The sequence below is a fragment of the Gadus morhua genome, chromosome 7 (assembly GCF_902167405.1).
Source record: "Gadus morhua chromosome 7, gadMor3.0, whole genome shotgun sequence".
Classification (NCBI taxonomy): Eukaryota; Metazoa; Chordata; class Actinopteri; order Gadiformes; family Gadidae; genus Gadus; species Gadus morhua.
This window is the reverse complement of record NC_044054.1, coordinates 17,422,085-17,437,172: the sequence shown is the minus strand read 5'-3', so window position 1 is coordinate 17,437,172 and position 15,088 is coordinate 17,422,085. Positions and strand designations below refer to the sequence as shown.

The 15,088-nt window shown below is 43.4% G+C and overlaps 2 protein-coding genes across 2 annotated transcripts in view; both read left to right on the top strand.

The window, feature by feature from the left end:
- The first annotated feature begins 346 nt into the window (after positions 1–346).
- LOC115547969 (solute carrier family 46 member 3) lies at positions 347–8,320 on the top strand. Its single transcript, XM_030362498.1, has 6 exons — positions 347–499; positions 825–1,029; positions 1,820–2,717; positions 3,187–3,270; positions 3,473–3,629; positions 5,948–8,320. The coding sequence occupies exons 2-6, from the start codon at positions 838–840 to the stop codon at positions 6,051–6,053; spliced, it is 1,437 nt and encodes a 478-aa protein (XP_030218358.1). The 5' UTR covers positions 347–499; positions 825–837; the 3' UTR covers positions 6,054–8,320.
- A 1,464-nt stretch (positions 8,321–9,784) lies between these two features.
- Positions 9,785–15,088, top strand: part of klf8 (Kruppel like factor 8) — a 42,729-nt gene continuing 37,425 nt past the window's right edge. The window contains exon 1 of the mRNA XM_030362497.1: positions 9,785–10,116. Coding sequence (XP_030218357.1) covers positions 10,090–10,116 — 27 coding nt within the window. The 5' untranslated portion in view covers positions 9,785–10,089. The remainder of the gene's footprint in view (positions 10,117–15,088) is intronic.

Genomic DNA, 15,088 nt, shown 5'->3' with positions numbered 1-15,088 from the left:
GGTTAAAGTCCAGTGGGATTATGGTGTGTTAGTCTGTTTATGGTTTAATTGTATGCATATTATGTACAGGTAGGCTACATGAAGGGCACAAACGTGTCCATTGCAGAAGCAGGGGGAAATATATATATATATGAATATATGTGTATACGAAAAAAGTGATGATATTATGAGTGAATATAAATTATACATATACATATATGTAATCAAATATATATTCACTCATAATATCATCACTATTAACATGATAGGAGTTATCATGATGATTGTATGGATATCCCTTTGGCATGTTTCGCATGAATAGAGCTCTGCGCGTGACCAGATATTGTGTCCAATCAGGTCACGCAGGGGGTGGAGCCAAACCTGCTTGGACACTAGTAAATAAATAGACGCGGAGCACAATTCAGTTCATGAACGAGTCATATCGATCATGTAACGGTGTCTGAGGAAACTAGAAGTATTGTGTGTATTCATGGTTAACATGTGTCAAACGACTCCTTGGGTAAGCGTAAAAATCTAAAATTAATTAAAAAAATACCGGTGAATAACAAAGACAACTTCCTATGCTTACTCTATAACGTTCGAATGATAGGCCTACATTATGTCAAATGTTATAATCATACTTAATCATAAATGATTAATTATGCACGTTCAATAGAATAGACAAGTCAGCAATGTTAAATTTCAAGCGACATTGTAATAGATGGAATGTACCGTCTGCTAGTCATTGTACACTGTGTACTTGTTGGAAACTCGGTATATGCTCACTGGTCTTCTTCTTTAGATATCATGCCAATCTGTTCTGACATACTTTTTATCCCCTCTAGATACTTCCACAAAATGAAGGGCTTTTACCTTGTCGAGCCGATCGTAGCCCTCTATGCCTTTGCTGCCTTTCTGGTCTACCCTTTGATACAGCAGTATGTGTATAGGCGACTCTGGCAGGAGTTGACCAACACCACCTATCCACATGACAACAACACATCTCGATGTTCGCATAATGACACCAGTAACCATTCAGCCGACAATGCGGTAAGTAAGATAGGGCGACAAAAACTAAATTGATGCCACACAGGCATTCGTAGAAAATCGTCTAAATGTGATCCTTTAAAGACCCATGCCCCCAAAGTTATATTTTTGTCCTTGCATTAAATACAGGCAAATTAATTCTTTGTTTATTTAATATTTTTGGGTTTTCCATATTTCCTGATATACTTTGATGTCTACAGAGTCATTACTCAATTACATGCAAATATTAGGCGATACAATAACATATTGTGCTACCCCGTCGCTGTAGGAAATCTATACATTATTGGTCAATGTCCAACTTTTATATCGATATCCCTCTTGCCGGCTTATCGCAGTTATTGATTTGCTTTTTGTTAATGGTGTGTGTCAAAAATGTTTACAATATTTTCAAAAGAATAATATGTATCAAAAATGTAATAAGTATAACAGTATCATGCTCACTTATTTCGAGCAAGCATTAAAGAACCTACTCGTTGTGCTTTATTATTTGACTGGACATTCTGGTGATGTTGCTAGTGTTGAACACTAAATTGTTCACAGTAAAGAGCAAATTATCACCTTTAAAGAATTAAAGAAGATGGTTTCGCATGTTTGTTCATGTGCGTGCCCGCTACACACCTGTTTCGTCCACGTAAGAACTGGTTCCTTTTTCTTGGGAGCGCTATATTTGTTACTACTCATTTTCCCCTCAAACCTTTTCTACTTCCGCCATTAAAAGTAAAAAAAAATAAAAAAAATAAATCAACCCACGACAAATAAAACCAAAAGGTTTCTTCTTCTCTTTCTTCTCCAGGAGGTGCAGAGGCAGGCTTCTCTCTTCTCCCTCTACACAGAGCTCTTCTCCACCGTACCGTCTCTGGTGGTCACCCTCATCCTGGTGGCCTACAGCGACCAGAGAGGACGCAAGGTCACCATCGTCATGCCTCTGATCGGCGGCCTCATCTACAGCCTGTCCTTCCTGACCGTGTCCTACTTTGAGCTCAACATCTACCTGCTGATTGGAGCCTCCATCTTCTCCTCTCTGTTCGGCAGCGTGGGAGCACTATTGGGCGGTTGCTTCGCGTACATCGCCGACATGTGTGACGATGGCAGGCGGAAAACGCTGCGCATAGCCGGCATCGACATGGTGATCGGTCTGTTGTCGGGCGCCGCCGCTCTCTCCACGGGGTACTTCCTGCGAGCAGTGGGCTTCAACGTGCCCATCCTCACGGCGGCTGTGTTCCAGGGAATCACGCTGCTTTACGCCGTGTTCCTCCTGGAGGAATCGGTGAAACGCACGCCGGCCGGCTACGCCGAGCCCCCCGACGGCGGCCCCCCAGCCCCCCCTCGTTGCGCGGCGATGAGGCGGATGTTCTTCGGGATCTATCGGATGTTCGCGGCTCTCAGCCGCAGGGACAACGCTCGCCTGGTGCTGCTCATTCTGATCCTCGCCACCTTCAACTTCGCCTACATAGGGGGGGTGTCCTCCGTCACCCTCTATGAGCTCAACGAGCCTCTGTGCTGGGACGAGATCCTCATCGGCTACGGCACCGCGTTGTCCACCACGGTGTTCGTGGGGAGCTTCCTGGGCGTGATGGCGTTGACGTACTGCGGCGTTCCCCAGCTGGTGATCGTGGTCGTCGGCCTGCTCTCCGTCATCTCTGGCTTGACTCTGTTGTCCTTTGCCAAGACCACTCTGGTCATGTTTCTCGGTGAGACGAGTACACACACGCCTCATCCGTCAAGGCTAGCACTTGACGCTAGGGCTGTCTTGATACCCGATGTTCATTATGATTACATCCAGTTTTCCTTTGCTGCAGGCTGCACAGAATGGGAAGCATGTGACCCTCTTTGTCTCTAAACTGATCATACCGGAAACAGCAGGCTCGGCCACTAGCACACAGGCAGTAATCTTATGTAGAAAGTTATACGAAAGGTATACAGCATAAAATGAATTAATCAGTGTGTTTATTTCTAACATAGTCTTATTATGAAGCATCCTAGTTTAAACATTTTGCCGTACATCAATTTTGGCCTTCTTAAGGCCAAGGTTTTCTATCATTTTTATTAGATTTGATCAGCCATTTTTACATACCGAGATTCCAGACATATTTATTGCACTGTGGTGGTCCGTCTTCCACATCTACTGTATTGTTTGTTCTTGTCATTGGCTGGTCGCAGTGAGGATACCCCTGCTCCTAGCTATCATGCCTTTCCCTGTCCTGCGTACCATGATGTCAAAGATTGTCTCCACATCCGAGCAAGGTGAGATGATTTAGAAATGGCGTGGACATTCTAACCACATCTTAAAATACATGTACATAAAAACATGTTCAGACAGCAAAAAATACACATGTGAGACATCCAATCAAAAATCCCATTAACGTTATTTCAACATCAATATAAGAAAATAAAAAAGAAAATCTGCCCTCGTATTGTCTAAAAAACTGTCATTGTTGTTGCGAAGGAGCTCTGTTTGGATGCGTAGGCTTCATGGATAGTCTGAGTTCCAACGTAGCCTCAGCCGTCTTCAGTAGCATCTACGCCATCACGGTTGGTTGGTGGCCAGGCTTCAGCTTCCTGCTGGCTGCAGGCCTCTGTCTCATCCCCGGTGTCCTCATAGGGTAAGTCATGATGCTAAGACCAGGCACCGTCGCTCATCTTATTGTCATGTGATTTTTAGGGCCCAAGAATATCCGATACCAAAATTCTGCATAATTTAGGGTCCGATCTTGGGTCTAAAACCACTGGATAAAGGAAGTTAAAAGATTTGTTCACACAAATCAGCTTTATGGACACACACATATAGATAGTTAGAACATATCTCTTAAAGGTTTAGCCTTTGTGCGATACTCATTTTAACTATTACCAATAGTAACAATACTAAAGAAAATTGATTTATTGTAGGACACCTCCTGACAGCAAAGAATTTGATGTAATGGAGCACGATCCTGAGAAGGCACTGGGAACCACAGGGAGCCACAGAATCTCATTTCTACCCCTTACCCCTTCCCCTTACCCCTCCCCCTTGTTTTGAAGGGGGAAGGGGAAGGGGGAAGGGGGAAGGGGAAGGCGTAAGGGGTAGAAATGGGATTGGGCCTTAGGCCCAATCCCTTACCCCTTCAAAACAAGGGGGAGGGGTAAGGGGTAGAAATGGGATTGGGCCTTAAGAGGGAAACATCCACATTGTGGGAAGTAACGATAAAGGATCGGGTAGAGTTAAAGGTTGGGTATGGGATTTGCGAAATGCCAGCAGATTTTGAAAACACACAACTCAAATGGTCCTACCCCCTCTCCTTCAACGCTGACTCTGACTCCACCCATTCCAAGTACATGGACGCGCAATCATGCACGAGCGAACACAGGTGCGCGAGAGCGAGTCATTTGCTAGTTAGCTAGCTCCAGTAGCTACCGCAGGATAACAACAAACAGAAGCTTGCTCTGGGTCACGAGGTTTGAGTACGTGCACGAAGGGGTCGCGCGCGGGGCGCGGGGGAGGGGGACTGCAGTACGACCGTTTGATTGACGTACTTACTGTCCAATGCAACTCGGTGGCTCTGGAAATCATTGGCTGGAGTTTTTCGAGCCCTGCCCGTTCCACAGATGATTGAGTTGTTTAATTTTCATGTACTTCTAACTCAGTGGCTGTAAGTGGGTTATGATAAGGATTTCAAGTAATTTTGCAAAAATGGCCAAAAAAGCGAATACCATACCCAACCTTTAAGGAATGGCCATGGCTGAAACCAGACATGGCGCAAGAGGCCAGGTTGATTTGCAATAAACTTTGCGGGGGGAGTGGAAATGTCTCTAAGGGTGCAAAGATGCAATCCAAACAATAAAGAAGTCAGGGATTTGGCACATGCTCAGGCATACAGCACTTTATGGTTACAGTGACAATGCAAATGCTAAGGAAACAAATGATCCTTATCCTAGATTCACTATTCACTGAAAAATCATTGTTGATTGATCAAACTCGGTGTGAAAGTTAAAAGAGGGATATATTTTAACATGAACAAGCTGTTCAACCTAAATGTATGTTTAGGGCTGTGGGTATTCAGTCAGATTGAATTTATATGCATTCTTGGTCATGCATTTCGGTTGACGTCCTTAAGTTGCCAGAATCCTTTGCCTGCAGTTTTTCGTGCGCGACCTCCTGCATTCGCCACACACAAGAGTACTCTGCTCTCGTTCCTGCACAACCAGCCAACCTTTCAAGTGCTTTACAAAAATGAGACCTTGCGATATCGTTGTACATCTTATACATCCTTACAATTGTTTCCCATGTGCCGCTTTCATGTACGCTGAATGATAGTGAGCAATGTTACCATATTAATAAACTGTTTACCATTATCTTTACAAAGACATGGTGAAATCATCTGGTTGGCATGGCTAGACCAGGAAGTGCTGAGTCATTGTGTGTGTTTGTGTGTGCGTGTACGTGTGTGTGTGTGTGTGTGTGCACGTAACGAGAATGATGATTCAGCTGAATGATTAGGTAAGCTGAGTGCAAACTGATATGTCAAGTCATCCTAAAAAAACGTTTCTTCTCTAAAAGTTGGCAGCTATAGGCACTGCTGGATTCCAAAGAACCTCTTTGTGTATCACATTACGTATGTACTCTGATAATTGTGGCCGGATGAGGATTTGTATTAAAATTATTTCTTTCAGTGTACAATTAGTCTTGCACATAAGGGGATATTTCCAGTGGGAATCAACAGCTTAAAAATATGCTATTATGTTATCTGTTTGGACTAGTTATACTAATAACTAGTTAGTAATGTGTAATTGTAGGTATTAGCTAGCAGCGGTTGGATATTTTAATTCATACCGTAATTATGTTTCCTTTTCAGCCAAAAATATGCAGACTTCAAAGTTTGACGATCTTGACTCGTGTTCAGTGACTTTATCAATTTGTGTGCTCTTGGACTGTTCTCTGGCTCAGAGTGGTGGCCCTGCTGAAGGCGGACCCGGCCCAGGAGGGAGAGGGGACTGAAGGGTTGGTCGCAGCGGAGGTGGAGCCAGGCGTGGATGGCGCTCTACGCTCTTGAGCTGTGCTACGGCCTCGCAACGGGACCCTCGGTAGCACACACACACTGCCGCCTTAAGTTCTCAGGAAGTCAGGGTTCTCTGTTCACGGAAATGGACAATAACAGGAGAGCTTTGACGCTGCCCGCACAAAATGTAGCTCGAAAACATTCTTGAGTTTTTTTTTTTTTTATATATCATGATTTTGGGATACATTAGTTTCAGATCCTTGTTTTGAAAGATGCTTTTACCAAAGGATCCTCGCTTTTTAAAGCGTCACAGCAATAAAGTTGTGTGGATGAATGCATGCAATGGATAGATTTGTCTACGTAGATCACGGATTGACAGATGCCCTCACATATAATAGGTGAGTAAGATACAGAATACAAATGGTAGATGATGAGTTAAGGGGCCACTAGGCGTTACAGGTTGAAGTGTTTATACATATATATGTATAATATATATGTGTAGATGTAAGTATGTGTGTGTATACTACTGGTATGCCAGAAAACAGTACACACTATAGTATGTGGTATGCAGGTTTGGATGCAGCCCACATGTCTGGGAGTGTAGGAGGTGTCTGGTGGACTGTACCAACTACTAAAATGGAGTTGCTCGATCCATCGTACATCTGAGTGGACTCTACCACATGTGATCTCACGAAGGGATATGTTTTGAAATGAGGTAGAACAAATTAATTCATCAATGTTTCAATGAATTACTAAATTACAAAAGTAGTACACTTGATAATGTAAACCAAAACATTATATTTCCCCCGGGTGTTTTTGTATTCATGACTGCAACTACATCATATTTAAGCATAGCACATAGTAACATATAAAGGGAAATTGAGACCAATCTCAGGAAAGGAATGGGGTAAAACCCCAGGTCGAAAACTAAAAAAGCACATATGTGTTGGAAATTTGCCTCTTGTTACATATATATGCATTTTATGTAAATCTGTTTTTATAAATATATTGATTGCTATAGAATTTAAATAAAAATGTATGAACTATAACGTTGCAATAAGAACTGGAAACCTCTTGGTTGAACTGGAATTAGACTTTTTTTCTGTGTCTGAAAGTTGTTAAATGGTCCAATTTTAAATGTGATCTTTACACAGGTGTATGTTAGACATCGCCTTTCAAGTAAGAACACAATTTAAAGTCACAAGTTATGCGTCAATGGCCAGTCTATTTGCAATAGGTATATGTCACTTCAATATTGACCGCCAGATGTCACTGTTGGTTAAGGCTTTACATTTTCACAACGGCACTTCTCTTGTGGGTTGCGACGTTCCCAAAGTTGCAGCAATACTAATTCTAGATGACACAAGGACCATTTCAGTGGGGTCCAAAACCCCGCCCATTAACTTGACTCGTATAACTGTTTGTAGTATCAAAGTTTCAACAAATTGCGAACAAGATTCCCCTCCTCAATTTTTTTTTATGTTTATACAATTATAACAATATGGTAACGACAAATGGATTACAGTGATGATAGTTGCAGGCGTTGTCAACAGGAGGATGCTTTAAATTCTCCTTATTATAAAAGGTCAAAGTCCTTCAACAAGACACTATTACGTTAGAACATTAAACCAGTAAATACTATGCATGCATCAAGGAACAGTTGAGCAAGTGTTTGAACTAAGGTTAACTCCAATCGATCTGTAGTTCCATGGTCTTCTTAGGGGAGGTAGGCCCATCCCACAATTTACCCTAAGAATCCACTAGGGTAAACAACATAATTTAGTGGAGGAAGCGAACATAGACTAATCCTACCTCTCAATAACTTCACAGGAAGCTCTATGTTTGACATTCATTTTGCATTGCTTTAGTAACAATGAATGGTATAACAATATCAGGGGACTTAATTGGCTTGTTTTCATCTTACTAAATGAGTATAGGCTTCTTTGCTTCATAGGGTGTTCAGAATATACAAACACTCCTCCCTGTGATAATGTAACAACAATTGTTATTATTATATTATTATTATTATATTGTTGTGACAGTGGGGAACAAAAATAATGTCAATAAGAGTATTGAGGAAGTAAAAATGATGGTTCAAGTAAAAATGATGGTCCGCCACTTGTATCAGGCTCAATTTTTACCCCATGCATGTTCACCAGCAGTGCGAATACCCTACGATTGTTTGAGGGATTTCCTAAACTGAATATGTGTATCTATCACATTATGTTTAACTTGAAATCTAAAAGTGTCAAAGTGTGTCCCAATCCTTTTTCAGTTCTGCAAATTGATATAATAAAACATCCAACAATAGCGTTTTTTTTTTTAAAATATCACAAAAGTCTGTACTGGCATCTAGTTTCCATTACATCAGCATATCTACCATGGGTTGGGAACCAAGTTGGGCCCTGACCCATTGGTGGACGGTGGCAGCCTGACAATGAGTGTGTGTTCGTTCCAACAGACACAATTAAATAGTATTTGTGTCCATAGACAGAAAAGATTGAAGAACCCCTAATTTAAAGGAATGGGAGGCCATTTTGGCCAGCTGTTTTATGCATCAATACACACGGCTTTCTACCTGAAAGTGGCTTCACCTTCCATTCCAGTCCTTTTGCTGCTTTTCTACATTTAACTTACACTATTTGCACTATTCGATTCCAAGTAACTCTTTTTGAGTATTGATGCATAACACATTAGTTCTTTCTCTATAATAAAAGTGTCATGCTGTGTCATTGCACCAACCGGTCACACTCCAGCAAAACCCTTGCATTTTCACAAAGCCTTTCTTGTTTTGTCTTTTAGGTGCTATTTTTTTTATATAAATTAAACAATGTTAAAGGTATATCGAAGGTATTATCAACGGCCCACCTGTATCCTGTAGCCTCTTAGTTCCCTTTTGATGAAGGCATGTGGTCAATGATTTTATAGTTAGGCCTACTATTTAATATGATGTAGTATTTCTAAGGCAAGTTATTTTTCCTTATTTATCACTCTTTACCCAAAAAGTTCAAAGGTTGTTTTGCCACTAGCCCAATTGATAAATGTTCAGAAATCCACATTATGAAACTAGGTCAATCGTTTTTGAACTAATTATTTTACATTACAAACAAGGTATCTTTATTATCCCCGAGGGGCAATTTGATGCACACCCAGCAGTGGGGAAAAAAAGCAGCAAACTCATAACATCTACTATACTCAACGAAGTTCGGTTATTTTACAGCCCATTATGTTATTGTGTTATATTAACAATACATATGTTTAGTGAGAGCTTATAAGCAGGTATTCATGAACTCAAGATTGGATTTGCGGTGAGCCACCCAACCCTATCACCCGCAGTGAAGAAGTTTTAAACTGGCCGTAACGAGTCGCCATCATTGCGTAATTACGTATTGGTTGGTTTCATTGATGCTTCCATTCAAACTTTTAATTTACCAAGGGTTGCGTTTCCAGATATTTCATCTACATAATGATATGTAACTTCCAGTGGGCGCTTGTCATGCGATTTCCGTTTTGAGTCCCCTACCATGGATGTCTACCAAGGTCCCTCCCTCACAGTTAAAACATCTCCATCGCTGCAATGTTACTGTAATCTACCAATTGCACACAGCATGGGCTCGGCGACGGGTGCAGGCATAGCCTGAATTCACCGGTATGTCTGTGGATGAAAAGTTACACATTAGGCATCAGTTTGGGTGGATGTGCTTGCTCTGCGTCTGTGGAAGTAGCGCTGCATAGCGTCTGACTGCCGGAGATGAGGGGTGGGGACGTAGGGTGGGGTCATAAGCAGGGAGAGGCGGAGGAGAAAGGCAGCGAGAGAGCCCAACCCTAAACACACGGCAACAACACGCCGACATACAGAGGGGGGGGACGAAGGAAGCGTTCGACGAGGCGGCAATGAGCTGAACATATTTCACGAAGATAGCCAGTTAGATATCCGTAGTATCTTCCCGTAAACTGAGTGTAAAGGTGGAAACTGGCCCCAAAAAGAGCACAGTTGTTCTTCAAATAGCTACCCAGGCAGCCCGGCCGACCCCCCACCACCACCACTACCACTCCGCCCCTAGGCTGCTGCACCCGCTTAGCAACCGAGATGCACACGGAGACTCGGAACAAGAAAGTAAGTCCGTATTCCACACTATTGAGTCCGTCCTCTTCGGTACAAGTGAACCGTCCTATCAGCCTAACTTGATGACTCGAGATGACATTGTCAGCTCAACATGTGCCTGTGCAGATACGGCGTGTTGATAACAAAAAAGGCTAACGGTATGATGAATAACTGAGCCGGCAATTTGTGTTAAATGAGATGTACAGCAGCGGAACAGTTTGTCTCAGGTCCCGTAACTAATGTTCTTGCATGGCTCGGTGTTCGCTTGGTAATACTGTCACTCATGGTGACGTGCAGAAAGTATGGTCCCTTATAATCTCTCACCGTTGGGGGTGGGGGGTTACGCTCTCCTCATTTCTACACCTCCCCTTCTCTATTTCTTCTCCTCTCACTGTGTGGACTGCATGTGAACTGTATCAGTTCGGTTAGGGTGTTGTGGTGTGTGTGATGTCGATAGGCAAGGCAGGAAACGAGAGGTAGAGAAACGGCAGGCTCGTAGGACACCATCTTAGTTTTTAAAGAGCCAGTAACCCTTTTCAGAAACACAGGCGCACAGAACCCTGGGAAGACGCCAGGTGCACTGCCTTGAGCAAGGCGACCCCCTGTCCTATAGGCTGCCGTCTTGTGTTGTGCCCCTAATTGCACCGTGCCTGAATAAAACACTGCCACTGTTTCAGTCAGCAAGCGGTTCATGGCAACAAAAGGTGCAATTACACCATTCAGTCTTGAGATAGGTCTTGGTAAAAGACACCAAACTGCTCCATTCAGTCATAGAAAACTGGATAACAACCACAGGGTCACTGGTTAGGGATAGGCTATTCTTCTTCTTTGTAAGTCAAAGTCAAGGGGTTCTGTTCCCTGGGTGTGACCCAATGCCCTGCTGTCTGGGACTTTAAATGTAATATTGAAACCATTGATGACAGAATACACCGATTTATATCCATGCGGGACTTTTTCTAAAACAGCCACACTTGAAGGTGAGAGTACTTCAAAGTCAAAGCTGGCCTAAAACTCTCAACAGACCCGAAGAGGAAGATGTGTGATATTTATTACAAACAGACATGAGCGCTACAACGAAGCAAAGGAATATGTAGCTAATGTTTTTGTGGTTGGAAATAACTGAATAGTCCAAATGTGGAGTAGAAGGGTGTTATAGAGGCCAGATCTGTCTCTGTACAATGGAGTGTTGAACATATCTCTCACAAACTCACAGACAGACACTGCCAGTACCTCCGTCAAACGCAGCATCACAAACTTGCACCTGCGAGCTATAATTCTAATGACCTTAACCTGTATGTAGAGGCAAGTATGAAAAACCAGAACTTAGGGGGCCTCTTCCTGATTTGCATATATCGGCAGTGTTCAGGTTTCAACAGCAGCAATGAATTCCATCAGAAGTCATTGGCTGAAGATCAGTTCTAGAGGAAGTTGGGTCAATTAGGATCGGATATTGAATCGCCCATTGGTAGTAAATGTTACTTTCAGTGTGCCCTAACAGGATCCATAAACACGATGCGCAGCAAGTTGCTTTTAAAGATCCCATGCCATTCTATTTTATGATGCTTTAATATAGGTATTAGTGGGCCACAAACACAGTATTCAAAGACGTCCCCGAAATTCAGCCGTGGTGCAGAGTTACAGTCACTCCGAAACAGTCGCACATTGAGCTTCCCCCAAACGCGCTGTTTCGGTGGGCGTGTCAAGGCAGGTCAAGGAGGGGGGTGGGGGTGTGGCCCTGAGCAGCTTGTAGCCACTACCATGCGCTCTGTATACGGTGGGCGTGTCAAGGCAGGTCAAGGAGGGGGGTGGGGGTGTGGCCCTGAGCAGCTTGTAGCCACTGACAGTACCATGCGCTCTGTTTACGGTGGATGTATCGCAATGGCTCTTAGAAACCCATATTATACATAGATATCTATACCATATAATATATAATATATATTATCACGGCCAAAAGCTGTGTGAGCCTCCAGACGATAGGTTATTATGAATCTCAAACGACCGCGTCTACTTCAGATTGATGTGGAAGTGGAAGAACCAGAGACGTCGGAGAACCAGCAAGTGTTGTACACTTCCTTGTTATTTGGATAACCGTTCTGCTGTTGTTGGTGTGATGGCGCATAACGCGTAGGACTCTCGTCTCTGGTATTTCTACAACGAGACTCGTAGTGGGGGTTATCTCAGCCATGGTTGAGAATGAATTGGGGGAAAGGAACTTTGGCTTTGACTCCCTGAAGTAGGCTACATGAACCACGACATGGAGGAGAAAGGGATTGTTGGCCGCGAATGTATCCCGCTTGAGCCCTGCTTCCCGCCGCCTCGGCAGCGGTCAGTGCTAATCACCGCCTCGGCAGCGGTCAGCGCTAATCACCGCATCCTGAAGCCGAGGCGGTGGTCCATCGGCAGCGAGGCTCCGGCGGGAGACGACCGCGGTCAACAATCCCTTTCTCCTCCATGTCGTGGTTCATGACTTCAGGGAGTCAAAGCCAAAGTTCCTTTCCCCCAATTCATTCTCAACCATGGCTGAGATAACCCCCACTACGGGTCTAGTTGTAGAAATACCATAGATGAGAGTCCGACGTGTTATGCGCCATCACACCAACAGCAGAACGGTTATCCAAATAACAAGGAAGTGTACAACACTTGCGTTACAGTCCTGGAGCTCTATATCTAAATAATATCATATAATACATAGATATCTATATAAAATAATACATATTATCACGGCCAAAAGCTGTGTGCACGTCCAGACGATATAATGAATCACAAAGGACTTCGTCGGGTTCTCCGACTTCTCTGGTTCTTCCACTTCCACATCAATCTGTAGTAGACAGAAGCCTGCGCTGCCTGCTGCCGGCGCGAGGCACCACCGCCCGGCTGCCCGCTGCCGGGCGGTGGTGCTTCGCGGCGGTGGTGCCTCGCGGCAACCTGCGGCAGGCAGCATGTCGCAGTTCATGTAGTTCGATGTCGTTCTGCCATTGCATTCAAAATTCTGTAACTAGCCTGTTACTACGAACTAAGCAACTACCGTACACGTATTAGCATTTAGCACTAGCTCAATCACGACTCCTTCAGAATTCTTGTGGGTGGTTACGAACCAACCAAGTGGGCAGGGCCATGAATAATAATTTGACAACGCTACGTCACAGTGTCACCTTATCCAGATCGGCTCATTTCTTCTGCCTTTTTCCTTTCATTGCCTATTGCATTCAGCAGACAAACTGCATAGATTTCAAACTTACCACAGCTCACAAACTTATTCAGACCTATGTTATTTAACAAACAATAGGAAAAATGTGATTTTAATGGCATGGGCTCTTTAAACACATTTTCTAGAATATTCATGGTCTGTCATTTTCAGAGTCATAATACATCAACCAACCTAATTGGCAGGCTTTAGACTAGGGACAGCGTCTGAATCATTCTCATCAAAGTTTGTTTAGTGTAAGAGGTAATGTTTACCTCTACATAGAGCTTAGATCGGGCCGAATAATCAAACCCGCGATATCCGAGCACCTTGCTCATTCGAGCCCGGCCCGGCCCTGCCCGGTACATTAACTGTCATGATGAGCCCGCGACCGATTTAAACCCGACCATTTCTTAAAGGGGTAGTTCGGAATTTTGGACATAGGGCCTGATTCCCAAGTGAGCATTGGTATTCTATATCACTGGAGACAGTTTAACACATTTCATACAGTCCTTCTAGTTGCAGAGCTTGCTCGTGCTAGGCTAGCGCAAGTCAACGGGCAATGCTAGCCTGCTATTAAAAACAGTCATACCCACTCCACAGTACAGCCGAGGTAAATCAATTATAACGACAGACTATAAATCTAAATGTCTGTTTATAGAATAATGTTAGAAATAAAACCAACCTTGCATTGCATTGCATTGCATTTTGAGGGAATTGCGGGGTCTCAGCAGCAGTGTTTATATTCCTGTACGTAGGCTACGGCAGCGGCGGACTGATACCTAGGTTACCTGCCGCTGTCATTGCTACAAACGCAGAGTAGGCCTACAGTGAACGAAGGAATTCTATAAGCGTATTCAATTAACAAGATATGCCCACGTTTGGAGGAGTTAGCGATGCATCTGCTTTTGAAGACGATTATGAGGAATTTGTTGTATCCAACGAACCGTACACGTACGAGCCGGTGTTACGCTTGCCAGTGGAGGAAAACTGCGCATGACACGTTGCCTTTTGCAATTTCGTAGTCTGACTTCTGCAACTTTGTATACATTAAGAATATTATCTACCTATATAGAATATTTCGTCTGATTAATAGACAATTTTGCCCGTACCAATTAAACTAATAGTGATTAAAAAAAAAAAAAAAAAAATTACAAAAAGCTTGATCACGCCCGGTCCGATCCGACCCGATGATAGTGGCGGGAAATATTGGACCGACCCGGCCCGGGTCGGGTCGGTTCGGTTCGGGCTCGGGTGCGGGCAGGAAATCTAAACTCTACAGATGTCCCTTAATGGAGCTGTCATTTTACTTTCATTTTGATTTCACACACACACACACACACACACACACACACACACACACACACACACACACACACACACACACACACACACACACACACACACACACACACACACACACACACACACACACACACACACACACACAGTATAGAGAATGCATGTTAGTGTGTAATCCATCTACATTTGTCAAATGGTATTAGTTGAGACACTGTTTCACCCAAGTAAACAACTTGGGTGAAACATGATGCCACGGGTTTCATAGTTGCTCTTGACACTGTTCTCCTCCCTGATGCAATCTCCCTCCGTTTTTTGTCCAGATCTAAATCCTGTACTATGTGTTCTTTTGAAATAAGTAACCCCGAAATTGAGTCGACATCTTTTAAATCATATTGTGTTTTTAAGACATTTAAGGGTACCATATAACCATCTATCACTATCTGACCCACTCTATGTTGCCATGATTTGTTTGTTAATGTTTGGAGGACTATGGAGGAC

Coding starts and splice junctions, on each gene's coding strand:
- LOC115547969 (XM_030362498.1), top strand. CDS start 838: ATGAAGGGCTTTTACCTTGTCGAGCCGATCGTAGCCCTCTATGCCTTT. Junction 1,030..1,819: donor ACCATTCAGCCGACAATGCG/GTAAGTAAGATA, acceptor TTTCTTCTCCAG/GAGGTGCAGAGGCAGGCTTC. Junction 3,271..3,472: donor TGTCTCCACATCCGAGCAAG/GTGAGATGATTT, acceptor GTTGTTGCGAAG/GAGCTCTGTTTGGATGCGTA.